Below are 25689 nucleotides of genomic sequence, written 5' to 3'. Positions count from 1 at the left end.
AATGTCCCAGTCACTGACAAAGTGACAGGCACTTGTGCCACTGCTGTGGCTTGCCACTGCATTCATAACACTGGAAAGAAATGATAAATTTCACACAGATGAGTAAAAATAAGTACAAAGATATATGTTCCTATCCGAGAACTTGAAGCCCCTGAAAGGGATTCAGGGCTCAGACGCATCGCCTCAGGTGGCAGACAGAGGAGCACCGGCTAACAGCAGGCCTTCTTGATAGCTGCAAATGCTGGCAGTACGGGCACACCTGTGCCCACAGCAAGACGTGTGTGGGTGAAGGGACTGAGGCTGCCAGGAGCAGTGCTCCAAGAGCACAGAGCAGAGTTCTTCAGGCCAGCTTGGCTCGCTTGGCTTTACTTAGGGGCACTCCAGGGGCCCAGTTATAGCCCAAACTGTTTAAATCACCTTGAAGCCTTTATCCTTACAAGTGTCCCCATACCTTGTGAAGACTCACTTCAGTAAACCTCGAGCTGATCCATTAAGGGACAGAAGAAGAAGAAACTTGCTTTCTGCAAGAGCTATGGATGTCTGAGGAGCAGAACCCTCTCTGGGTTTGCATCCTGCCTGCATGTTTGGGGCAGAGTGATGTTGTAAGAAGTCTCTGCTCACCCCTTCCCCTGAGACCGCCTTGTCAGGGCTTCTTGCACTGTGAATCATCTGGTCCCATAGCAGAAGGACTTGAATTCAGTCACAAAGTCTTCCTCTGCTATGCTCTGGGGAAAGTGGCCTGGCCTTCCTCATGCTCCCAGGGATGTGTAGACTTGAAGTAAATATCAGGCGAAACTTCAGGCCCTCTCCGCACAAAATCCTTCTACCAGATATCTCCTCCTTCCTGAAGATTTCTCTTAGTCACAATGAAATGTCCGTCTTGAGTTCATTTAAAGAAATGACTTCATGCTCTAAGTTCATCTGATGTGGCCATCAGGGGAGTTTAGACAAGGTCCCAGCTATCATCTAGGATGAGACACAGCCTACCAAGTGTAAGTCAACACATTTCAGGCAGCCTCGGTCCCAAATGTCCCCTAGGACATTCTCAAAGGGAAGAATACAGAACCTTGCTTCATGGCTCTCAGGAGCCAGGGGCCGGGTTCAGTCTCTGAAGCACTACCCATTCTGTCATCCCTCTCCTAGGGCTTGCACACCTTATGCGGAGCAGGAGACATCAAGTCTAACAATGGGCTTGCTGTCCATATTTTCCTGTGTAACTCCTCCATGGAGAACAGGTAAGAGGCCCAATTGTTGGGGCATGATATACCTATCCCCTAGTGCCTGTTGGCCAGAGAGTGAAGACAGAATAAAGTCATGCATGAGCAGACACTGTTCTTTTATAATTGTTTTCCTCTCCGAGAAATGCCGATATGCACTTATTGATAATAACAAATAAGTATTTCTCTTTTGACAGACTCTTGTGACATAGATAAGAATGTCAGGTAACAGTGTAGGCAGAAAGGAGAGGTTAGGGCCTCGTAATGACAGAGCAACTCAAGTCAGTAGGTTGGGGACAAATAGAATTAATTTCCAAGGATCCCTAGCAGGTCCAAAGTCATGCTGCATGAGCGGTTGTGAAGGCAAAGAAGCAGACTTGGCTTTTGCTAATAGGTAGTCGCTCACTGTAAGCTTAATGTTACTGCACATTGATTAGTTTATATACTGAGGTTTATAAGGGGGCTGCATGTCCCAGCTCCTGTGTGTACAAATTAGGATAGCTTGAGGAGTCGATTCTCTCCTACTATCGTGTAGGTCCCAGGGATCAAACTCAGATTCTCAGCCTTGGTAGCAGATGCCTTTACATGCTGGGCTGTGCTACTGGACCCTATATTCTGTTCTGTTTTGTTTAGTTTTGTTAAAAAAAAATAAATGATATCCCTGCCTTTTCTTTGGAAAGCAGACCATGAAGGCAGATTTGCACTCGACCTCTAGAACAGAGGTTGAGAACCTATGGTTCCCGACCCCTTTGGGGGGTCACATCTTAGATATCCTACATATCAGATCTACATTACAGTATGATTCATGACAGTAGCAAAAATAAAGTAGCATCAAAATAATTTTATGGTTGGGGCTCACCACAACACGAGGAACTGTACTGAAGGGTGGCACGGTTAGGAAGGTTGAGAACCACTGCCCTGGACTACACTGTTGGTTCCTGGAGCTGAATTCTGATCTTGCTGACTTAATGGATTTATGTGGATGTCCTGGAACTCACTCTGTAGATCAGGCTGGCTTCGAACTCAGAAATCGCCTGCCTCTGCCCCCCAAGAGCTGTGATTAAAGGCGTGCGTCACCACTGCCCGGCTGCTATTCAACTTTTAAAAGATTGTTTTTATTTATATTTTACTTTATGCCTATCGATATTTTGCCTGCCTATATATCTACGCCATGTGTGCCTGGAGCCTGTAGAGGCCAGAAAGGGGTGCTGAATCCGCTGGCTCTGGAGATAGGGGCAGTTGTGAACAGCATGGTAGGGCTAAGAATAGAATTTGGCTTCTTTAGGCAACAAACAAGGGCTCTTAACTGAAGAGCCTTGCTGGTCCTAACTCCTCCCTTGCTGGCCCACTTCTGAGTCATGTATCCAGGCCGAGATCGCAGCACTATAGGAAGCATTGGAGACCTCTCTTTGGGTCCAGCCTTGTATGAGGTCATCCCCCACTCACGCACGCACGCACGCACGCACGCACGCACCCATTCCACATACACCACATTGGCCTCCCTTTATTTCTCTGTAGCTGCCCCATTAGGCTCCTTGCTCTAGAGCATCTGAACATGCTATTTCTTTTGCCAGGAGTTTCTCCTCTTGCCTAGAAGATACCTTGAAATCTCTTGTCCAAAGCCTCATCAGTAGGCAGGAAGCCTTCGTTGTCTCCCCAAACCAGAGCAGGTCCCTATTCCTTCACACCCCTGAACTTGCCTTTCGAAGCACCAGTGTGTTTCGCAGTGATGGCGGTCCGCAATTGTGTGCTTCCTGTCAGAGCCTGCCAGACCCCAAGCTCCACAGAGAGGCTTCTGCTGATCACTTTAGACCCAGCACCTGGTTCGTGGTAGGCACTAAATAATAATTTGTGAAATGAATAAACTTGTCCAGAATGTGTTAAAGTTGAAAATCACATAAAGTATTCTGTACATTTCAGATGTTTTTACAATTCAGATGGGGATTTCCTGATTGGTAAGTTCCTGATTGGTAAGATTGACTGGTCCCTAGCCCCAACCTATATTCCAGTTGGTTGTTTTGTTTTGTTTTTGTATTTTATTTGCCTGCATTCTCCTATCTGTTTCATTAAATGGAGGACCATCTACAAGAGTGGGGTCCAGCCGCCACTGGTGGTCTGGAAGAGATTCCCAGCATACCTCAGTGTCCAATGTATGTTCTGGGCTTTCTGCCTGTGGGCCTCTCTCTCTCTCTCTCTCTCTCTCTCTCTCTCTCTCTCTCTCTCTCTCTCTCTCTCTCGGGAGATCTTGGCAGCTGAATGAAATGATGTTCCTAACATGTGAGTAACTTATTGGGAAATTTTATTTGCATTTAAACTCTCCGAATGAAAGCCCATTTGCCATCAACGACCTCGATTCAGGGACAAATGTAATGAGACTGTCTAAAACGCAAGGCCCGTGAGAGGCTTTGTGGTGCTTAGTATTATCATTCGGGAGTGAATATTTCCATGGAGTCAGCTGACATGCATATGCTAGCATTCTGGCTGAAATATCAGAAAAGAATGTTCCTATGCTATATCTATAGCCCTTCAGGTCAATTCACAAAAGTGTATATATACATATACAAGCTCCTCAAAGTGGGAGAGAAGATAGAGATTTTGAAGAATTTTCAAAATCTTGTAGGCAGTAAAATAGCTAACTGACATTGTCAGAATATAGTTTACCCCCCAAGAGACCCAGTGAAGGACTCCTCATTTGCAATAATAAGCAAATACAAGCCTTAAGCTCTCAGGTTCTCTGTTGTACAGGATTTCTCACTACTGCACTGTCTTTCCCTCCCTCCCCCAGTTCCTCAGAAAGGGAGGCTTCTGATTTACACAGAGTTTGGCAAGATGTTGCTGCAGCCCAATGAGATCTGCGTCATTCAGGTTGGTAATGAGCGCCCTCTCCCCACTGCCTCTCCCTAATTTGGGAGCAATCAGATGTTTCAGCTCCTGCTATTTCCAACACTAAAATGTCTCTGTCATGTCTGGGCAACAGGGAGGAGTCAGAGTGATACAGAAGGCTTCAGGGTAAGGCTTAGTGCCTGCTTTGTTTAATATAGCACACCACCCCAAAGCAGAGAGTGTTTATCACGTCCTTTCCCTAAACGTTTGTAGTCTGCTTAAGGCTGTGGCAGAGACAGGAAGCGGTGGAGGTGTTTCACAAATATACTGAGTTTTGGCTAACTGGAAGCTGCTGTTATCTCTGGACCCAAGAAGACATTAATTATTGGTATGATTAGGAATTAGATTTTATTTTTCCTTTGTGACCCTTCTTTAATCTGCTTACCTGGAACAGCATATTTGGAAACACAAGCATTTTATTTCTGCATATAACTACAAGAATATGATTGATGAGGGTGTGCTGTGTTTCTGTCCTCCAGAGAGGAATGCGATTCAGCGTTGATGTCTTCGAGGAGACCAGGGGCTACATCCTGGAGGTCTATGGTGCCCACTTTGAGTTACCTGACCTGGGACCCATCGGTAAATCTTCACCCCAAACCTTGCTTGAAATGCATCTCCTCCCATCTCTTCCTAGTTCTCACACTCAAACTTCAACTTCCCTCTCCAGACAACCGCCTTAGACCAAGTGCCTGCCTACAAAATATATGAACAACAATGACCCAAACCAATCTAGTACAAGCTTCTCTAAAAAAAAAAGTAAGACAGAACAATGGCAATAAAGGCATTTAATGGGTTTCTGGTTAGATGTTTATATTACAAGGGATGCAAAAGAGGGTCATGAAAAATAGCTTTACCAAAGAGGAGATCTGAGATTTGATTAAATTCTTTTTTTTTCTTTAAGTCAAAGTCTCATAGCCCAGGCTGACCGCTAACTCTCTCTAGCTAAGAACAGCCTTGGATTTCTTCCTGGTATTATTGTTGTCCCATGCAGTGCAGGGCACTAAACTCCGGGCTTCCTGCTAGACAAGACTTTACCAACTGAGCTCCTTGGCCCTGAGATTCAATTAATTGTTGATGGCATATTAAAGAGAAATAAAGAGGAAAGGGAACCGCTTAGGCAAATGTATGCAGATGAGAATAAGCTTTGCGAATAATGTTTTCTTAAGTCAATGAGCTATGTGTTTCCGGACATAAAAATGGCCTGGATTCTATTGCCGTGGAAATATGGACTGGACTGGGTGACGCGTGACCTTTGAACGTCGCATCCCTTCTGAGCACACATCACAAAATCCATACACTTAACAGTGAAAGTGTATTGCTACATTCTATTCGGGAACTGGAAACAACAGCACACACACACACACACACACACACACACACACACACACACACACACACGTGAGATATATTAAAACTTCCAGGCAAGCTCTCCCACCCCTAGGCTTCCAACAGCTGAAGGGAGGACACACAAGAAGGAAGGGAAGATCTGGGGAGCACGTTTTCTCAAGCCTCTCTTGGAGAGAGCTGGAGAAATCCAGCCCCTGGTTTTAGCTTGGGCCTTACCTCCCAGTTCATTCTTTCCCTGTCACCAGCTTTTCAGAGCAACAAGGACAGGCCAGCATGTGCCTTCTGGTCACTCCCCTGGGGATCCAAATATTCAGAGGAAGGTGGGAGGCAGCAGAGAGGCAGCTGGAGCCATGGTGGGCCGTCTGTCATCCTGCTCGCCACCCACTCTTCCCACTTTGGTCTAGCTTCCTGCTGCTGTGCAGGCGGCAGAGCCTCCAGGTTCCACAGAGCATGTGCCCTCTGGAAAATAGATATAATTTACTAACCAGCTGGGGACTTTTTTTTTTTAAACCCCAGGAGCTGGAAATGATAAAACACTCCCTAGGCCTCTCCTCTCCGAGTTAAATTATGTTTTTGCACTTATGCTTTTTCATATTTTGTCTTTTGATTTATTTCCTTTCTCCGGAGGGAACACTCACTCCTGAACAAAGCCAAGGAGGCAGGTCCTCGGTTCTTCCTCCCTGACTGGCAGGCAGATATTATTTTAGGCTGGACAGCAGCTTTATAGTTCCAGGCCTGTCTGGGACAGTAGCTAATAACCTCTTTATATGAGATCAAGGTCTGAGGATATGTAGGAGAGTTCCCAGTGCTTCCTTGGACAGACATCTACCAAATCTTCACCCTAAGCCTTTTCCCCTCTCTTCCTCTCCCTTTTCCTCACCCGTAGCACATGATGAGTAGCACGTGATGAGTAGCACATAATTAGTGATGAGGTAACACATACAAAAGCTGAATGGACCATAATCACTCTGTAGCTCCAGGACATAACACTGCTCCTGAGGACTTTTGAAATTTTCTTTTGTCAACCAAATCTCTTAGATCCTCCTGCAAACCTCCCAAACTGGAATCCAACAGAGGCCGTAGTCCTTGAGGTTGAACCTAGGACCTCATATACACTGGACAGGCACTGAACCAAAGCCCTGACTAGAAATCCAGCAAGGATTTTGGTGAAGAAAGTCCTCTGTGGAATGGCGCGTGATGAGCATCTTTCCTTTGACATTGGAAATATCTAAGTGGCATTTTGGGTTCCTGTGTTTTCTAGGAGCAAATGGCTTGGCCAATCCTCGAGATTTCTTGATCCCCGTTGCCTGGTATGAAGATCGTCACGTGCCGGGCGGTTACACTGTGATTAACAAATTCCAGGGCAAGCTGTTTGCTTCCAAACAGGTACAATAAGAGTGTTGGTAGCCATGGAGTGGGTGTGGAGTTATGAAGCACCAGTTGATAGCCAAGGCCATCCTTAGGTACATTACAGACATCCTTTTGTCTTTATTACTGCAAATTGCAGCCATGGGAGCAGATCAGATGGTGAAAATTAATTTAATTCATGGTGCTAAGGGGCAGAACCAGGGTAAAACCCCTCCCTAGCTGTTGGACTCCAGAGATTGTGCACCTCCTCATCTAGCAATGGAAATTTAACATTGTGTGGGTCTCTAAGATGGACATGGGAAACATAACATAGAGGCCTCTTAATATGATCTGAAAAGATGACTCACCACAAGGAGAAGCCAAGATTGATCTTCCTCAATGAGCACCTTATTTCAGATGCAATGATTGATGGTTGGCACAAAATGAAAAGATTTTAGTTGATTAGCTTCAGTTATACCAGAGGCCTAATATACTCAGGACGTGAAATCACAGGCAATAATATAAAATTAATTTTAAGACATGACACATTCTGTCCCTTCTGTAAGGCTGTCCCATGAAAAATAATAATACAATATATAACCTGTGTTTCTTTTGTTTAGTTTTTTGAGACAAGGTCTCATGTAACCCAGGCTGACCTTGAACTTGCTTTGTAGCTAGAGTAGCCTTGAATTTCTGATCTTTCTGCTTCTGCCTCCCAAGAGAAAGGATTATAGGTATGCACCATCATGCCAGGTCATTACTATGTATCATCATTTAATATATTGATTGTGTAATGTCATAACAGATTAAGCATGTAATAAATGGCGCCCCATAGACCTTCTGTGAACTATTATTTGTTTAATTTTTATTTGTCTGATTTACTGTCCCTATTAGCCTAGCACTCATTTATTTTCCTTGCATAGCACCAAAAAGGAATGCCAGCCAGCAAAGGCAAATCAGTCTGAAACGTCTGCGTAAGCCCTGGAGCGAACAGCAACGTGCCATCCTCATATCCTCATATGTCAGGATTCCTCAGCAGTTGTTCAGGGGTCATTGGTATTAGAAACCTGTGGACAGCCTTGTTTAAAATGCTCATACCCATAGTAATACTCTCATCTAGCAAAAACAATAACCTCTGGGGTATTAGAAGTAGATATTTACATGAATTTTAAGTATGTTCCCCAGATTATTATTACTCTGAATACAATAGACAGAGAACGTCCACTTTGGCAGTAGGCCACAGTTTCCAACTTCTCATGGGGCCCTGTGATGGCCACACTGGTCCATTCTCCTCTGCTTCAATCTGTGACCCGAGAGGCAAGCATTTCTCCGCAAAGTAACCTGGCTCCCCAGTTTATTATCTTTTGTTGGGTTCAACCTGATGAAATTAATCGGAGAAGGGATGGTAGTGGGGCATTTCTCTCCCTCTGTATTCAGTACTTCTGACCTGATCACTTCTGCTCCTTCTCAGTAGCCTCAAAACCAGATCACAGTACCTAAGAAAAGGCACTCAGCATTTTATCTTTTACCAGAAAAAGAAAATTATTGTTGGAATGATAAAATATAATTGAGAGTTTTCACAACCAGATATCAGCAAATACTATAAATCAGAGATTTGTTTCTTCTGAGAACTAGCTATAAATATTTACAAATGTAGCCTTTTTCATGGTTCTAGATCTCGCTGGAGTCCTATGGAAGCATTTCCCCTCTTAATTCTCAGTCCCAGGAATGCCAGTGCTTTCCCCCCTGTTGCTCAGATACCTCAACACTTCTGTGCATTCCTCTTAGCTCTAACAGTGCCTTTGTGGGTAGTCATTTCTCTCAAGTCTTTTCCCCTTTCTCTTGAGAATATCATAAATACAATGACATATGGTCATATCCATCCCCATTTTCCCATCTTCCTCTTCTCATATCCACTTCAACAGTTAGTGCTACCTACATGTGCAGAGCTATAGGACCATCCTCAGAAACATGAATATCCTACCAGGAGTACATCTTCAGTCCCTAGGGGCCTAGAAATCATCTATGCTCTTTATACCAGAGTTTTGGCTTGCGTGATCTTGTGCACATCATGTTCTGGGAACCTCAGCTGCTATGAGTTCGTTAGTTTGATGACCAGGTCCTGTGTAGACAACAGCATTTCACTGCATTCCTTTCCATATTTCAGCTCTTATATTCTTTCTGCCTCTTCTTCTTTCAATGTGGCCCTTGAGCCTTAGGCTGGCTAGCAGGGCATGGATATAGATATCCCATCTAAGGCTAAGCACTCAACTCTCTTATTCTTAGCACTTTGACCAGCTCTGCCCCTTGGACATTAGAATATTGTGTGCTGGATCCTTTTTCTTGACTAGTACCAATGAGGAAGATCATAATCCTGTAAAGTACAAAAATGATCTTCTACCCAAGACAAAACCAGGAAGGAAGTTAATGTCATTCTGAAATCTCAAACATTTAGGCTAGATCTCTTCAAGATGTCTTCTGTCCTGAACTTCACAACAGACACTAAGAAAAGTTCCTTTAGGCTGCAAAGCCCTGGAGAAATATCACAGCAAGTGCCTGCTATACCAGGAAACAGTTGTTTGGGAATTGCTGGCCTCTATAGAGTCCCATAGTTATGTTACACATTGAAGAAGGACTGCTTAATGGGTGTGTGCCAAGCTTCTTCTGTATGTGGTATGAGATGGATAGCTGCAGCTCATGAACTGGAAAAGGGGGTTAGTGGCAAAGCCAGGACCTGGGAGAGGATATGTGAAGCAACCACAGAGAGATCAAGCTGATTCTCCCAAAGGATGCTATGATTAAATTTAGACCAATATCATATAAAAGAGGTTATGTCAGTAAGTATTGTAACTTTACAGCTACAGAAACATTACATTCTAAGACAATGCTTTCCTGGATTCTGTGATTAGGATGTCTCTCCATTCAATGTTGTGGCCTGGCATGGAAACTATACACCCTACAAGTACAACCTAGAGAACTTCATGGTCATCAATGCAGTGGCCTTTGACCATGCGGTAAGTCTGGACCATGCAGAGACCCTGGGGATGGGACAACCCTTGAATGGGAAGGATCCATTGTGTACCTGTGGAATTTACACATCTAAGGTTTTCAAGGTCATCCATGCAAAGCTTCAAGATCATGTGTCCTTTGGTGAAGGAATACATTACTTGGCAAAAGAGGAAGCCAAGAAATACTCAACCCAATTTACTTTTCTCCAGAGTAATCACAACTCTTATACACAGACAAAGGGAAAGCTGCTAATGATAATAACAAAGTCTGGAGGAATAATCACTTACAGGTCTGGAGAAGGTCTGGGCACCTTGCAGCCTGGGGCATGACTCTGCTTGCTCTGGCTGCCCACCTGCTCACCAGCCTCAGCTGGTGGCCATAGTGAGCAGCCAAGGGCAAGGAAGCCCTCTTCTAAAGTTACTCAAAGGTTGAATGCTTGAATCTTTTTTTTTAAAGCCAATGTTTGAACTTGGCCATATTTTTCAGTCAATTAGGGGGGCCCAAATCGGTCTCTGGTCTCTGGTACAGGCTCCCACGAGCCCACATGCTTGATAAAGTGCGAGTTCTGAGACCTCAAGGGTGAGTTCATTTTGCAGTGTACTTCATAATAGATTAACTTAACTCACGAGCTGAGGGATAATTGGGGCAGAAGCCAGAGAATCAGAGATAGAAGGATTACTCTGAGCCAATTCAGCTTATCTCTAGGGGGACAAAACTACCTTTCTGAACAACCTCGAATCTTAATAAAACCAAAGGGGAAAAAGGAAATCAGGATGCCAAGCCCAAAGCACCACGAGGAAGCACCCTGAGACCTTGGTAAAGCTCTGTTTGAGCCTTCCTACCTTTTCTTGCTTTTAATAGTCTCAGACCATTTCCCATGGCAGATGAAAAAGATGGTAACTCTCCCAGCAAGAAGAAGGCTTGAGTTAATTTTTTGTTTTGTTTTGTTTTGTTTTACTTTGTATTTTATTTGCATTTACGGACATCTAATCTCCTCACTGCTGCAGTGGTTATTTCCCCTCCAAATCCAGATCTGATTATACCACCACTGCTTTAGAAAACCTTTGCAGGCTCCCCATGGTTTAGGATTAGGTCTGAGCTCTGAAGCGTGCGTGGCATTTGAAGTTCTTCTCCATCTGGCCCCGGGCTCCATCCTCCAGCACCACATCTTGCCCCTCCTCTGTCCTTCACTTCACTGCTGGCTTTAGCCTTCTCCTGGCTTTACAAAGTCTCTGCGTATCCCCATATCTTTTCTATTTCCTCCAATAAAATCCCTGCCCCATCTTCCTCTTTCCTCTTCCACCCTTCCCCTTCCTTTCTTTTGTTCACTTGTAAAGGTTTATCTCAAGTCGTAGTTCTTTGCTTCTTTCCCTGGTCCTGTCAGAGGAGATGAGAACGGGTGGCGACAGGGAGAAGGGTTGCTGTAGGCTGAATGTACTGTATAAACGTAGGAAACTGTAGAAGAACAAATTTAACAGAGAATTATTTTGAAAAAGAAATAGCTACTCTCTCCTTTCCCCAAATAAAATTAAAGGAATGGACAATAGATTCCCCATCTTTGAATCTCCAGATGTCAGCACCATGTCTGAAAGTAAACACGGATATCAATTAAATTGAATCTTGGACTTTCTGTCTAGGAATCTAAAGTTCTCTCAGCATATCCCTCTCTGCACTACATCAGTATAAATGCAATACTCAGAATCTAGACATCAATCAAGAGTCAGAATTAGCCAGCCAGCTCTCAGATTTTCCCTGCCTGTGGTGTCATCTACGACCTCTGATGTTCTGCCTCCCAAGGAGCATTGGCTTCGTCACCTTAGGCTGTGGATGCTGATTTGTTTGTTTTGGATGCTGAGCAGCTCCAAGCTCCCTGCCACTCAGCCTAGGAGTTCAAGTAGGACTCAGGCTCTCAGAGCCACAGGGTAATAATAGAACATCACATCTTTAGCCTGTAGACTCAGGCAGGCTAAAGATACAGCTGTCAGTCCTCTTATCTGGTGTGAACGCGTTTTGCTTCGAGCACAGCAAGAAGGACAGTCACAGGAGTGATTATCGCACCTCAACCAGAGCCCAAATATCTAAACCTGACCTGGGTCACTTAATCAGAAACTGTCACTTGAAAGCACCCTCCTGTGCAGGTGACACACTGTCACTCTTCAGTCCCCTCCCATCGCTGTCCTATATTCAGTCTCCCCTTGTGTATTCACAGGATCCTTCCATTTTCACCGTGCTGACTGCCAAGTCTCTCCGACCCGGGGTGGCCATTGCCGACTTTGTCATCTTCCCACCTCGGTGGGGGGTGGCAGATAAAACCTTCAGACCCCCTTATTACCACAGTAAGTCTCTCTTTCACTAGAACACACCTGGAAATGAGAACTGGCGGGGCACGGAGGGAGGTGGATGCCAGGTTGTTCCTAGACCCCCTGCCCTGCCTTGAATCGAAGTCCTGCCTCTCAGGCTGCTGCCTCTCAGGCTGCTGTTGGGCTTTAAGGGTAGAGTGGGAAGGAAGAGTAAGTTTCAGATTTGTTTTTTTTAACAGTGGGAAGTAGTGGGCGTAGAGGTGTTTTAGTTTGTTTGGAGAAACAATAATCTGTTTCAAGAACAGTAAAATGTTCTTTCTTTGATTATTTTGGAAAAAACAAAGCAGATTACAATCTAAACTGGGAGATGGAGGTGTTATTAGTTAAATTTATTCCTTGACAATTTTATATGTACACGTATACATAGATGTAAAATGCATTCCGATTGCTCTCTCCACTGCCCTTTCTCATCTTCACCCATCCCCTGGACCCCCCCCCTTCGTCTCTATGGAGCCCCTTCCCACACCCCTTTCTTTTTGTTTAGTTTGTGTCCCTCTGAGTTTGACCAAGACCTTTTCTATGGCCTTGTGATTGAAACTGTTCACTGGAGTCTGGCAGGTACACAAATTGCTACACACCAAAGACAATGGCTGTCCATCATTAATGGCTTCCTCCCCTTGCATCCCCTATAAGTGACCTATAGTTCATTCCCATCAGCCCCTCCCCCACCCATCACTGGCCATGCGGAGGGCCTGTCATGTGCCGCCTCTGATCAAAGCTTCTATGAGTTCATAACTACATTGGCTGTGGTATGCCTTGAGGATGTTTGCTATCCTTTTTCCATCTTCCGAGCTTTTTTGTTATTTCATTCTGTTTTTCACAACATCTCCTTAGAGGGGATATTATACATAATTCATTTTGGGCAGCCATGAGACTCTGAATTCACCAGTGTCCACTGCAAATGGAAGCCTCTTTGAGTGAGGTTGAAAGTTACTTCTGTCTAAGAAATGAGAGTGGATGTTTAGAAGGAAATTTGATATCATATATATATATATATATATAATTATCAGTAGTAATTTGCCTTGCAGGACCTATGAGCTCCCAAGGATTAGATTTTCAAACCAAGCATAAGATCCCTTATATGTCACAGGCCTTAAATCTAGAGAACAGTTGGTTACCCTATGATAGTCACACCACTACTGCGCATGTAGGCGTATCTTGCTGATAGGTTGATGTTGCAAAGTTGATAGAATTGGTAAGATTCACTTATGGGTAAGACCATTCCATGGCTTTTCTCTTTCAGCCAGCCAGCACAACACAGAACAAATCAAGTTTTATTTTATTTGTATTATTATAACTAATGGTTGTTGACTAGTTTCTAGGGCCTTATTATATGTTTTTTTTTAAAGTATTAATTATTTAGGTCTTAGAACATCAGCAAGAGAGAGCTAATATCAATGGCCTCCTTTCTGTTTTCCAGAAGATGAGACTGGTACGGGGGTGGGGGGAGTAAGCCAAGTCTCCAGGCCTCACGGATAGTTAAGTGCAGGGTCAGGATTTAATTGCAGATTGTCTGATGCCAAAGCAGTCACATGTGCCTGCTAATTGACATGGCCAGTTCCGTGACCCACACAATACGCATCTGGAAATACTGATTCAGTTGTTGAATATATCACCAAGAATGACTAAGGTACATCACAGCTGTATTTAATGAGTTTGACATTTTTAATTGTGCAAATTAAAGGAGGTCAAAGTACAATTCTGCTTCCAGAAGAATTTTATAATTTTGAACATAGAAGTCTGGAAAAGACTCTAACGTACATTTTCAGCTGGACCGTTTTAGAAAACAAATCATTTTCCACAGTTAACTGCAGAACCTTCTGTTTCTATGAGATTCCTCTCTGTAACAGTTCCCAGGTACCAGAACTTAATGGCGACAGCTGCACTGAACAGGCAGTGTAAGCGTTTGTGAGGGTGGGGACTTCAGGCTGTCAGGATGAAAGAAGACCACTCCACAGTCAGGTGACAGCCAGCCTGCCCTTTGAGGTCACCATCAAGAGTTCCCTTTCTCTTTTAAGTTTGTTCTCGTGCTTCCCTCTCCCAGAGTTTAATTCATTGGCTTTCAAGTAGAAACTTAGAGCATCTGCACTTTGAACTAGGGAGCCAAAGGCTTCTGACCCAGAAGGTCTACAGACTGTGTTGAGAACAGTGGTGGAGGGTTTGTCTCCCCTCCTGGGAAGAGAGACAAGAAGAGACCGCTGTGCTCCTGGCTCTCAACCCACTCCTTAGTCTCTGTACCACAGACTGCCTGCCTGCCTGTACAGTGGGCTTGTGAAATACCTCCTATGATGTGTTTAATGACTCATCCCCAAATAACATCTTATAAAGAAATGGTACCCTGAGTTGATTTGGAAAAAAAGCACAGAACCCCAAGTTAGAAATTAGTTTTATCGGAGATATAAAAATATTGCTTCAGCAATACTCAAAATCTTTGTTACTTTGATGTGACTTTAAAGGGAACTGGGGAATTATTTCTGTAGAAATATTGCCTCTAGTCATTTTAATGCACCTTAGTCAATAGGATCCAGGTTTAATCAGAAAGGCAAAGTCTACCTTCCCACTGTCTTTTGAAATATCGAAAGTGATGTAGAATAGCTTCACCAAACTCATTGCTAACTGAATTCACATTCAGATCAAAACCAAATTCCATCTTGCTCTCTTCTTAAAATTAAGCTGTGAAGGTGACCCTGGTGACATGTACTGCAGCAAGAATTGTGACTGCAGATTGAACTGTGTGTGGAACTGTTCTTAAAATACAGATTCTTAGGGCTCCCATTTGTTTACTTTCCTTTATCTGCTTCATGAGATGCACTCGGGGGCTACGATCCGGGTCTCACTTCTCAGGGTCTCCTGCACGTTCACTTCCTAGGGCCTGGAGCGGTGTGTTCTATTGGGGGAAGGGCAGTGTGGCTGTTCGGTTGGTTATAGAAACATCAGGGTACCTGCTTATATTCCACATGGCAGGAAGCAGAGCATGGCCCTGGCCTGTCAAGTGTTTGAATTTGCAATGGCTGTCACTACCTTGTCACATGCTCTGAACACTCCATCTTCCCACAGGAGAGGCAATAAGCAGCGTTAAGCAGGTTATTTCTGATTTTTTTGTTTTGTTTTGTTTTGTTTGGCTTTTTGAGAGGGTTTCTCTGTGTAGCCTGGCTATCCTGAAACTCACTGTGTAGACCAGGCTGACCTCAAACTCAGACATCCGCCGGCCTCTGCCTCCCAAGTGCTGGGATTAAAGGCATGTGCCACAACTGCCTGGCAAGCAGGTTATTTCTTATTCCTTTGTATACCACGGTAATTAAAATGGTGTCCAATTATATATTTTGAATATGGGTAGATGGATAGATGGATGGGAAAGTGAGTGGATGGAAACCAGACAGATGAATGGAAAAGTACCTGCATTACCCATGTGTGCGATTTCTTTATTTCTTTCTCTTAAGGCATTACTATGTTGATAAAGAGCTTTGTTTCAATAGAAACAAAATACCAAAAGAATGGAAGCATGGTGGGCTTTGTCAGATTTGGTGTGACTCTTGAAAGCTATGCGAACATGTCCATTTAATATAAAAAAAAAAACAACAACACTGAGAGATACTCCGTAGCACGATAGGTAGAACACGCCCATCCACTGAAAGCATGCAAGCAGGCCCTGGGGAGCAAGCCATGCGCAATGAGGTAGCGAAGTCTTCTACATGAAGCAGAAGTAAGGCTCAGTTACAATGTTCAGACTTAGGGTTCCAGGAGAAGAGAGGAATATGAATCTATCATGTTCAGATTTACTTCTGTTATGATAAAGAATATTTAGGATCTGTGTTTCATAGAGACCAACTATCTGTTGATTATCACATGATAATGCACTGTACCTCTGGAATTTTATCCTGTATCATTACACACACACACACACACACACATGCGCGTGCGCACCACTTCACTTTCTAGACTAGGATCCTGTAATGAAATCATGTGCCAGGCAGTGGTGGCTCATGCCTTTAATCCCAGCACTTGGGAGGCAGAGGCAGACGGATTTCTGAGTTTGAGGTCAGCCTGGTCTACAGCCAGGGCTATACAGAGAAACCCTGTCTCAAAAAAACAAAAACAGAAAAAGAAAAAGAAAAAGAAATCATGTGCTATTGTGGAACATTTGATGAATTTGGAATATGAAAGCCTAGAAGAGATACTGTTTGGGAGGTAGTGATGTTTTTATGGGTCTTGCCTTGGATAATAAAAATAATACCAATTCTACCTTCTCAGGGAACTGCATGAGTGAGTTCATGGGACTTATCAAAGGTCACTATGAAGCCAAGCAAGGTGGATTCCTGCCAGGGGGCGGCAGCCTGCACAGCGCCATGACCCCTCACGGCCCCGATGCAGACTGCTTCGAGAAGGCCAGCAAGGCCAGACTGGAGCCAGAGAGGGTAGCGGATGGCACCATGGTAAGCACGTTAATACCTCAGGGGCTGCCTCCGGGCCCCCCAAACTTCTATAGAGAAAAGCAGTTAGTTTTTATTCTCCAAGGTCACAGAGGTGGAGTGAGGAGAATTGTGTGTCTGCATGTGTGTGTTATAAGTATGAACACATACAGCATTAAGCACATGCTACACTTCTGGTGTGACAGTGTAGAAAGAGATTGAACAGAGAGTAAGACCAGTGCAAATCCTAACAACTCAGTTCCTATGCAGCATCTCCATGCTTCATTTTCCCATCTGTAGAATGGGTGCACTATCTAGCCAGAGGACATCTATGAGTTATAATTCCTCATAGAGTATTTGCTAACTTCAAATGCAAAGATACATTACTGATACACTTTGAAGGGTCTTGCTGTATCTAAATGCAGCCGGATGTGTGTGTATGTGTCTGTGTGTCTGTGTGTGTGTGTGTGTGTGTGTCTGTGTGTGTCTGTGTGTGTGTGTGTCTGTGTGTGTGTGTGTCTGTGTGTGTGTATTCTATCTCAGAGTATTATATGTGGTCCTGAGGACCACAGTACCAGAGGAGGCAGAATGTCACTTTTAGCCAGTTTCTAAAGCCAAGGAGAGTCAAGCGACCTTTGCCTCACCATAGCTGGAACTTGTGAGCAGCGATTCTCAGCTGCCTTTTCATTTTCTTTGTTCTCCTTTGGCCTGGAATGAAGCTGATGGGATTCAGACCCTATTTTGTATTCCTCTTGCGTCAGACTGTAAACACTGAGGCGGAACACAATTGCAGTTGGCTTTGCTACTTGATTTTATTTTATTTTTATGTATTTATTTATTTATTTTTGCATTCTTGGAAATAGACTCAATGGACCGCAAGAAATAATTTTATGCTAAGCCATCATGCAATCTTACTTCACATTTTAAAACAAATGCCTTCCCTGCTACGTAGTTTAAGACTCATAACACAGACCTGCTGAAGTCAAAACTTGCTGACAGTCCCTAGCATCAGCGGCCTACCAGTCCACTAGGGTTTGCTTTTAGTTCAAGTCCAGAGCCAGAGTTGCCTTCACAGAGAAAGGGACATGGAGTCCTTCCTGCATCCTTAGCCCTAGCTCTGTTACTCCTTTCAAGGATCTGATCTGAGTAGCTATAGAAGCCTGTATCTCTGTGAGAGAATTTGCCAGTCTCAGGCTATTGCCTCTGACAGTGCTCAATCCACCATTGAGTTGTTCTTGGATTACCCTTAGGTCTCCAAACAGGGTTTTGAAAGCTGGGCTACCATGGAGTGGTGTTTCACACTAGTGAAGCACAGGGCCATTTTTACACACAGTACGAACCTGAGTGGGGCTGCAGAGGTAGCTCAGCCGTTAAGACCACTGACTGCTCTTCCAAAGGTCCTGAGTTCAATTCCTAGCAACCACATGGTGGCTCACAACCATCTACAATGTGATATGATGCCCTCTTCTGGTATGTCTGAAGACAGCAACAGTGTACTCACATACATAAAATAAAATATTAAAAAAAACAACAAACAAAAAAGAACTTGAGTAATGTCCAAGTCCTATATTTCTAGTGAGATGGAGCTGTCCTAGGAAGAGGATTGAGATGGTAGGAGACTCTGAAGGCCCAGAATATCCAGGGGGTACCCTCCACAGACACTTACATGCACGTATGCATACTCACACGCAGACATACACACACAGACATAAATAGAAGCCGCCTAAGACCGAACTTTGTGTCTCCTTTACCATTCCCCTTTATGTAGCTTAGACGCAGATCCATCTGTCCTATCCTTACCCAGTGTGAAGTGATTAGTGTCACGTGACCCGTCAGTGCTCAGCCTCACAGTGAAGAAGCTTTTAAGGGCCAGTCAGCAGAAGACAACAACAATAATGGCTGTGACACTTGCCCTCGTGTATGAAGAGGGAGTTATGCCACACATCTCATCCAAAACCCTACCTCAAAGCCTGTCAGAGAAGTCAGGCAAAGACACATGACTCCCTGACACAAAGAAAAATGAATGTGAGATCCACCCAAAACGTTAATGCGGGTGTTTTCTGTGGTGTCACGAGAGAATTACATAATTTCCCTTTGGCCTGTCTGTAGTGGTTTTAATTTCCCAATGAGAACAAAAAGAATTATAAGGTTTGGGTTGTTTGCTATTATTTTATAAGAGACAGTATAGATAGAAACATCAACAGCTAATAAGAAGTTGAAATGACTAAGATATACAGAATATTTTTCTGCTTCTTTTCGCTATACCAGAAGCATTCAGAGCACAGTGGGGTGTGCAGCATCCGCCCCTTGATGGACCATTTCCTCTCTCTCTTCCTTTCCCTTTTCTGAGCTGAACTCTTGACCAGGCTCCTAAAGAAGCTCGATCTACTGTCACCTACCATAATGGATGAGCCACCTCCCAGCTCTGAGCTCTGCATCTTCCTTTGAGAAAAGAGAGCATGTCACCATGCAGAGCTCTAGCAGGCCCGAGCGTGGCAAACATGACACCGACAGGTTTTGCCTTTTACCCTTCTCCTCCTTGCTAAAAGTTGTTACATTACCTTCCTATAGGTAGCCACCAAGCTCTGTTTCCTTATTTGGCCACTTCCTCCTCCTGAGGCTGACCACCAAGTTCCACCTATCAAAGTCTAGCAAACCAAAAGTCCCTCCCCCCATTCTGGTTCACATAATTAACATGCCCAATAAAAATTAATAAACTCAGTCAAACACGGAGTTGTCCCCTTTCCCATTGTAAACTGCCCTTTGCCTACGGACCACATCTGTCTGTCCAAATGCAGTCCTTTATCCCTCTGGGGCAAATATCCCCTCCTCTTCTCCTTTTTTCCCTTCTCCTTCTCCCTCATCTGCTGTCTCTGGCCTTTATCTCTTATTTGATGTCTTATGTCTCTCTGGGGCAAGTAAATGTCCCTTGTACTGAGAATTTGGCCTTGGGGTGTCTTATGCTAAGTCTGGTCCTTTCAACACATGTAAGAACATCACTACAGGGATGGTCCTTAAGGAGAAGATCCCAAGATTCTCTCACATCTGCCCATGGAAATAAGAATGCTATGAGCAATGCTAGTCCTGCCTGCCCGGTTCCACCCCACAGAATGAAACTCGGGGCCCTAAGTAGATAGAAGCCTTGCACACAGTTTCACCTGCTTATGCACGGCATGGTAAGGCCAAATCCAGGATCCAGGGCGTGGGCTTCCTTTCTTCATCATGGCTGAATGTATAAGCATAAGTCCCATGTTTTGTCTATCCACACCTTCTCTAATTAAACATGATTTTGTGGTCACCTTACCTCTTTCTTTTCACCTCCATCTTATTTCCTATAGGCATTTATGTTTGAATCTTCCTTGAGTTTGGCGGTTACCAAGTGGGGACTCAAGACCTGTAACTGTTTGGATGAGAACTACTACAAATGCTGGGAGCCTCTTCAGAGCCACTTCACCCCCAATTCCAGGAGCCCGACAGAGCCGAAGTGAGACTGGAGCCCTCTACTGTAATTGAGAACAGACTTGCTTGGATTCCTTGAGAACCTCATACCTCTGGCGCTATGGGGATGGCAACTGACATGAGAAGAAACTTGAAATGTTTGTGGACACACATTCAGAAATGCCTATGGCTTTCTAATTACTCAATAAATATGGTTCTGAGGAAATTACAAATGGTCATTTTCAGGTCTTGGTGTCCAGAACTGGTGGGCCAGATAAGCCAATGGCTAGGGGCATTGGGGGTAAGAGACATTTCCCATGTGCTTGGCCTGGGGCCTTAACTTAAAGAGTACAAGGCCCGAGACTACAGACAAGGAAAGGTCCGTTAGAATTTTGAGCTGAAGTAGAATCAGCAACCAAGCCATAAGGTCACTCCAGGGATGGGGAAATTGAGGAGGTCAGCAGAGTTCCAAACAACCAGCCATTAGTGTAAACTGTGGATATCCAGAACACAAGGCATCTAATTCTGGCAGCAGTACACAATGATGAGACAGGAACTCCAGCCACCAAGGTCAAGAAGAAATCCACCTATTCAGGGAAGCAGCTATCTGGGAATGCCCAGATCTGGGTTGCTCTGGTCCTTACAGAAAAGGTCCTGTATCCTAGGAAACCCTCCTTGAGCTGGGACAGTTGTTCATGCTTCTCTTCATCCATTTATCAATCCCTTTGGTGATCCTGTACAAAATCCCTACTATCAGCCCTAGATCAAGGTGCTAGGAATGAATGGTTGAAATGGAAGAGTCAGACTTATCCTAGGGAGCTCTCGGCCTCAAAAGACAGAGACAATGGAAACAGATATTCGGAGGAGGCCACACTAAAACCGAGGCGCAATTGTATTAAAAGTGAACCCAACAACTTTTTTATAAGGTCTATGTCCCTCCCGGAATGGGCTGACCAAGACTTTGGAAGTAGGTTGACTGTGTTCTCCTGGGGTGAAAAGATACACAAATCAGAACAGAAATATGGAAAGTGATAGCTGTCATGACTGTTCTAGGATTAGCATGCCCGCTCTGGTTTGTTGCCATGGCAACAACTTAAATTTGTTGCTGCCAACTTTTCTCCTAGTAATATTTGGTAAGACTCATATGAGGGCCCACGGGCTAGACCGCCAGATGAATCACAAGATGCCCAGTGAAATCTGAATTTCTGATAAATCATAAATAGTTTTAGTGGTAACCATGAACAGCCTTATACCAAAAAGTTACTCATGGTTCATCTTGTCTTCAAAGTTAACTAGGAAACTAATATTTCCCTTTGCTAAATCTGGCAACCTTACTAGAGATATCAAAGTCATGGACATAATTCTGGCCTGTAGAAAGGTGGTATTCTAGTGAGGGAAACAGACAAAATAGACATACAAGATTAAACACACGCCAGACAAAAAACAAGCGGATTGAAATATAAGAACAGCTGAGTTGGACTGCGGGAGACTTTCCTTCCTTCCATCTTTCTTTCTTTTTCTCTTTTTACTTATTCACTTTACAACCCGTTCACTGCCCCCTCCCCGTTACCCCCTTCCACAATCCTTCTCTCCTTCTCCTCTGAGCAGATGGGCCCCACAGGTTATCCCCCCCCCCCACTCCGGCACTTAAAGTTTCTGTGAGGCTAGGTGCTTCTTCTCCCACTGAGGCCAAACAGGGCAGCCCGACTAGTAGAACATATCCAACATACAGGTAACAGCTTTTGGGATAGCCTGTTCCAGTTGTTCAGGACCCTAATGAAGACTGAGCGGCATATCTGCTACGTATGTGCAAGGAGCCTAGGTCTAGCCTGGGTGCACTCTGTGGTTGGTGGTTCAGTGTTTGAGAGCCCCAAGGGTCCAGGTTAGTTGGCTCTGTCAATCTTCCTATGGAGTTCCTACCTCCTTCCTGGCTCCAAACCCTTCCCCCTATTGGAAGAAGCCTTTCTTTAGAATGTGAAGTCTTCAATGGAGAAGTGCCCTTTAGCCAGACCTAAAGAGGAAGAAGGAAGCCATTGTGGGTTAGGGGCAGGCTGGGGTAGGACGAGAAGGAAAACACGCCAACAAAACACCTTCTGGGTTCAAAGTGCTGGAAGCGGAATCGGAATGAGATGTCTGTAGATGGAAGAAGAGAAGCAAAACACAGCATCTGCTACCGAAAACCCTGACACTGTCCTGAACTAATGAGGTCACAACAGAGAAAGGAGAGCGTCTGTTTTTGCGTGGACCTGAGAGGACCTGTGGAAAGTGGAGTTGAAAGCAGGGCTGGGAAGGCTGCTTCCAGGTATCTTTAAGGGTAACAATAGAATCTTTATTAAATCTTTATTAAAACTTAAACACTGTTATCTGGCAAACCTGCATTTCACTATGATTTAAAATAACTGTTGTGGCTGAAGCCCATGTTCTATCACCAGTCACTACCCAGCTGGTGTCAAATCGGAACAGAGCAAAAGAACGGCCGTCTGGGTATAGCACTCAAGCAATGACAAATGGGAGTTTGTGGGTAAAGGCGGAGGCTCTCTTTCTCTGCACCTCTGAGGTTTGCGTTCAGCTCGGGTTCCCTGCAACTCTAGAAAGGATTAAGCTTTGCCCAGAGACACAGAGCTACTTCCCATTACTGCGCCTGTCCCACGCTCCTTTCCCCTTCACTCTCCAATTTTCACAGTTACTTCCAATCCCAAGCTAAGTCTACCGCTAGCAATCCCCAGCCTTCCTTCCACGGAGTTTTGAACCCTGGGTTGTTCACTGGCATCTCAGCTCTGACTCGCTCCTGTTGCTCTGTTATCAGCGGGTCACCGAGCTCCTCCTGCGACCGGGTGCATGGCGTGGGTTTCCAAATATTTAGTACCCAGGACTCTGTACTTTATCTCTCCACACAGAGCAGCGACTCCCCAACCTGAGACAAGATTGCACCCAGGCCAGACTGCTCACACTAATTTTAAAAAAATTTTTAAAAAAAGATTTCATTTTCTTCTGTGTGCCTCAGATCAATTAGGAAAATGTGTGTCATTTCCTTAATTCTCCAAAAATAAAATTGTCATCTTTTTGGCTTGGAATGAAAAACCCTATAGAACAAAAAGCACCCTGATCAAGTTTCTTCCGGTGACAGGAGGATTTCCAACAAGACCTCCTTGGCATCTCTCTACATTTAGCCGTTTAAAAGAGAGTATGGTGCCAGTTACCCTTCTCGTTTTTCTTCCTAAAAGACCTCTCACCGTCTAAGCTACCAGAAATGTCCCCAGACCAGTGATTCTCAATGGGCCACCTTGTTCCTTTACCCTCAATACAAGACATCCAAGAAAGCTAGGAGACTTTTTTTTTTTTTTTGGTTGCCACAATTGAGACTTTTTTTTGTTGTGAACCATCAGCATCTGGCCCACTGATAAGTACACTGCAGTGCACCGGACAGTCCCACCCTACAAAGAGCTCTCCCCGGCTAAATGTGAGCAAACACTGGCTCTCAGCATCAAGTGTGTATTTGACTACTCACGTATCTTTAATTTCCAGTGCCCAGGATATACCTCAGACCAACCAATTAGAAACACCAAGGATAGAACAAGACTGTGGGAACTTCAGCCTCTAAGACCACTGTTTTAGAAAGTTAATACTCAGCAATGAAGATAGATAGCTCTGTTTCCAGCGTTCCTGGTACTGGATTTCCAGAGTCAACCAGAAAAAAAAATGGTTTGAAAAAAACTCCCGAAAGCTCCACTTTCCAGTAAATATAATGAGTATAAAGGCAGTGGCATGGGGGAGGGATTATTTGGGAAGTAAGAGACACTTCAGTGTTTAGACAGCATCTACCTCTTAGCACTAGCCAAGGCAGGTAGGTAAGAACAGTAAATTACTTAAGGACTGGAGAGATGACTCAGTGGTAAAAGAACTGACTGCTTTCCCAGAGGACCCGAGTTCAGTTCCCACGTGGGAGACTCATAACAACCTCTCCTGTGACGGGAGAATGAAACCTATCACGATACAAGCACAATATAACAAATAGCTATTCTTTCTGGCGGGGTTTGGGGACATTGTTGATTTTAATACATTAGCTTTCAATATAATTACTAGGTAGTTATTAGGTAGTTATTAGTAACTACCATACGTGAATTTCAGTTTCAGAAAGGTCATTTAGAATATAGGTTCTGCAATCCTGTTTGTGTTTTTATATCCGAATAAGCTTGAACATGTGACAACCTCTCTAAGCCGTGTGCTCTTACTTAAAAGGAAGGAGTGATTTATTTCACCAGGATGTTGTGAGGGTTCAATGCTGGGAAGCCGCCCACAGGATGCACACCGCTTAGCATTACCCTTGTGACTCAGAGAGGACTCAGCTCCTGCCTCCGGGAGACTCTGGTGCCCTCTGCTGTAGGAGCTGCCAGAATGACCAAGCGGAGGTCCTGACGCCTAAACTAGCATCTGGCAGAAGAGGAAGGTATGCCGGTCCGAGGCCACGAGAGACAGATGTGCCGAGTGTGCGGGTGTTGAAGCCTTGTTGTCTTTAGGTCTAGGAGCAAAGAAATCATACGGCTTAATTTAAGAACTCGACGGGGTATATTAATAGATCGAGTAAAGTGGAAGGGAAGACAGGATTTAAAGCGATTTTGATAAAAGCAGTTTCCACGTGAGTGTCTGAGAGCTTTCCCTAGAGGATTCTTGCCTAATCATGCGGCCCTTGGGAGTTTCATTAGGCTAATCCAGATTTATAAAATCTAGAGCTTCAGTACAAACCGAGACAGTGTGATTAACAGCAATGCCTTATCAAGGGCCAACCGTGTGTAATTTTGTGGCACCCGAGCAGCAGAACTTGGACAAAGGGAGCCTTTTGTTCATCAGTTAGCATTTATTTTAGAGTCTGTGAGTAAAGTTAAAGTCTCAACGATGCTCTATTTCTCTTAATAAAAGATTATGATCCGATTAAGAGTTTATTCAACTCTAAGTATCCAAAAAAAAAAAAAAAAATCTAAGATTAGTTTAGCAGTTACTATTGTCTCTTATTAAAGATGTCTAAAGTTAGCAGGTCAGGATGGGGAAAATGGCGGTACAGAAGAGTCCCGGACCTACATCCTTCCTGATTTTCTGCTCCCTGCTCTTGGCATGTTGTGTTGTTGTCTTCTGTGGTGTTTTGAATGAAAATGGTTCTTATAAGCCCATAGGGAGTGGCACTATTAGGGGTTGTGGCCTCGTTGGAGTAGGTGTGTCACCAGGGTGGGGTGCTTAGAGGTTTCAGAAGGCTCAGTCTCCCCGCCTTTGGATGTCTACCTCCCCAGCACCACGTCTGCCCGTGTGCCACCATGCTCCCCGCCATGACAATGATGGACTAAACCTCTGAAATGTGAGCCAGCCCCAATTAAAAGTTTCCCTTTATAAGAGCTGCTGTGGTCACAGCACCTATCCACAGTGATAAAATCCTAAGACATCTTTGTTCTTGAACTTTGCATCTACAATTAGGACACAGCAAAGAGAAGACAACAAACAGGTATGTGGACATAGCTCTCTTACCTGGGGAAATATTCTCTTTCTATTCAGGAAGGGAGGCCACCTCCTGCAGACTTCTCCTTTGGTTTCCTGGGCACACATGTCCACACCAACCTCTGGCAATTTTGATCTGAGTCAAGGGTTATCTCATCTTGCCTGATGTGAAGGGCAATCCAACAGCTTCCTGAG

The 25689-nt window shown here is 44.3% G+C and overlaps 2 protein-coding genes across 2 annotated transcripts in view; one reads left to right on the top strand and one right to left on the bottom strand.

The window, feature by feature from the left end:
* Positions 1-20188, top strand: part of Hgd (homogentisate 1,2-dioxygenase) — a 50789-nt gene extending 30601 nt beyond the window's left edge. Inside the window, exons 6-14 of the mRNA XM_052158378.1 lie at positions 1144-1235; positions 3138-3172; positions 4003-4082; positions 4580-4679; positions 6709-6833; positions 9704-9808; positions 12013-12139; positions 16415-16596; positions 19911-20188. Of these exons, the coding sequence (XP_052014338.1) occupies positions 1144-1235; positions 3138-3172; positions 4003-4082; positions 4580-4679; positions 6709-6833; positions 9704-9808; positions 12013-12139; positions 16415-16596; positions 19911-20060 (996 nt within the window). The 3' untranslated portion in view covers positions 20061-20188. The remainder of the gene's footprint in view (positions 1-1143; positions 1236-3137; positions 3173-4002; positions 4083-4579; positions 4680-6708; positions 6834-9703; positions 9809-12012; positions 12140-16414; positions 16597-19910) is intronic.
* Eaf2 (ELL associated factor 2) overlaps positions 1-25689 on the bottom strand; it is a 1192577-nt gene that overhangs the window by 1136634 nt on the left and 30254 nt on the right. The gene's annotated exons all lie outside the window — the stretch shown is intronic.

The sequence above is a fragment of the Apodemus sylvaticus genome, chromosome 15 (assembly GCF_947179515.1).
Source record: "Apodemus sylvaticus chromosome 15, mApoSyl1.1, whole genome shotgun sequence".
NCBI classification, from domain to species: Eukaryota; Metazoa; Chordata; class Mammalia; order Rodentia; family Muridae; genus Apodemus; species Apodemus sylvaticus.
The sequence above is the reverse complement of the archived record's forward strand: the minus strand, read 5'-3'. Positions and strand labels throughout refer to the sequence as shown.